Here is a 1310-nt window from a genome sequence, read left to right as displayed (position 1 = left end):
CCTATGGACAAACTGCCAGTGACATTGAAGCATTACAGCAAGCATATCATCACGTTGATCAGTCCTTGGGAGACACTGATGAGCAGAAATTGCACAGTTCTGCAGTGGCAGTCTCAGAAGGCTTAGGGCAAAGCATTTCACAAAATAATGACATCTACTCAAAAAACATGTCAACTGTTGATTCAGGTAAATAGCTGAAGGGAAGGCATGTATTGTGCAAGCCTGTAGAATGAGTGAGCTAGTAATAACTTTATTACTCTATTTATAAAACATACCTAAGTGTTGAGCTTTTAACAAGTATTTTTTCTAAGTTTTTTTTTATTTATCATTAATTAGATTTACCTACTGTGGAAGAATTGATGAAAACAATTAAAGGACATTCATGTAATATCAGAAGTTTTGATGTGGAACCTGAAAGGTATTTATTTCAAAAAGCATTTTAGGAACTGTAGTAACTTTAACCCACTGTTTGTGGAAAGCAGCTTACTAAATAACTTATCTGTCCTTATTCCTAATGGGAAGTACTGAAATTTTAGTATGTCTTGCACTGTCATTATGGCATTTGTAGTGAACTGTGAAATGAATGTACAGTGTTAATAAATGAAGGTACAGTGTTAATAGGCTTAGACCAGTGATTCCCAAACTTACTCTGAGTGATAAGTCGCGATATTTGCCAAGTCATTTGGAGGAGGGTTCCTTACTCTCCCAGCTAGGATCTTTACTTTCCCAATCTTCTGCTCTTTACCCTTCTCCATACGTGTATTGCAGCCCACATCCTATCCTAGCTCTCCAGCCTTCATAATCTTAAAATCAAATCCTCTTATTTTGCCTACTTTTGTGATTCTTACTGACCTATGCTCCATACGTCCTCCTTGTTTGCTGCAACTGTTGTGTCTAAGCCTTGGATCTGTTACAGGTTATACTTAGCAAATAAGTTTTGGGAGCTTGTCATGGAGCTGCACCCAGCAGAAACTGCCATTTATTGGTTTATTAGTGTTAATTGCATGCTTACAGATGTTCATCTTGTAGCCAAGTTTGGTATCTCCACAAAAACAGTCACTGCTGGGAAATGGCTCTTGTTCCACAGTGTGGGAGCGAATCTGTATGACTAAATCTGCAAAACTGTTCTTAAAAAAAGCCTAGTAGCTCCTTGAAGTTCAGGCAGTCTTTACAGCTGTTATCTAAAAAAAAAAAAAAAAAAAACGGCCTGCTTTTTCCAGAGTAATAGAAAAGCAAAGGGCAAAAGTCTTATTATATATGATTATATATGATTTTATTCCTTTTTCTTACAGTCCTGTGAAATTGGTAGG

At 36.9% G+C, this 1310-nt stretch overlaps 1 protein-coding gene across 1 annotated transcript in view; it reads left to right on the top strand.

The window, feature by feature from the left end:
• Positions 1-5: 5 nt before the first annotated feature.
• The window catches only part of CEP162 (centrosomal protein 162), a gene marked incomplete at its 5' end in the record, with an annotated part of 25066 nt that continues 23761 nt past the window's right edge, over positions 6-1310 (top strand). The window contains 2 exons of the mRNA XM_027906244.1: positions 6-186; positions 337-418. Of these exons, the coding sequence (XP_027762045.1) occupies positions 6-186; positions 337-418 (263 nt within the window). The remainder of the gene's footprint in view (positions 187-336; positions 419-1310) is intronic.

The sequence above is a fragment of the Empidonax traillii genome, unplaced genomic scaffold (assembly GCF_003031625.1).
Source record: "Empidonax traillii isolate 1590-97213 ecotype Southwest subspecies unplaced genomic scaffold, ASM303162v1 scaffold1267:size142893, whole genome shotgun sequence".
Classification (NCBI taxonomy): Eukaryota; Metazoa; Chordata; class Aves; order Passeriformes; family Tyrannidae; genus Empidonax; species Empidonax traillii.
The sequence above is the reverse complement of the archived record's forward strand: the minus strand, read 5'-3'. Positions and strand labels throughout refer to the sequence as shown.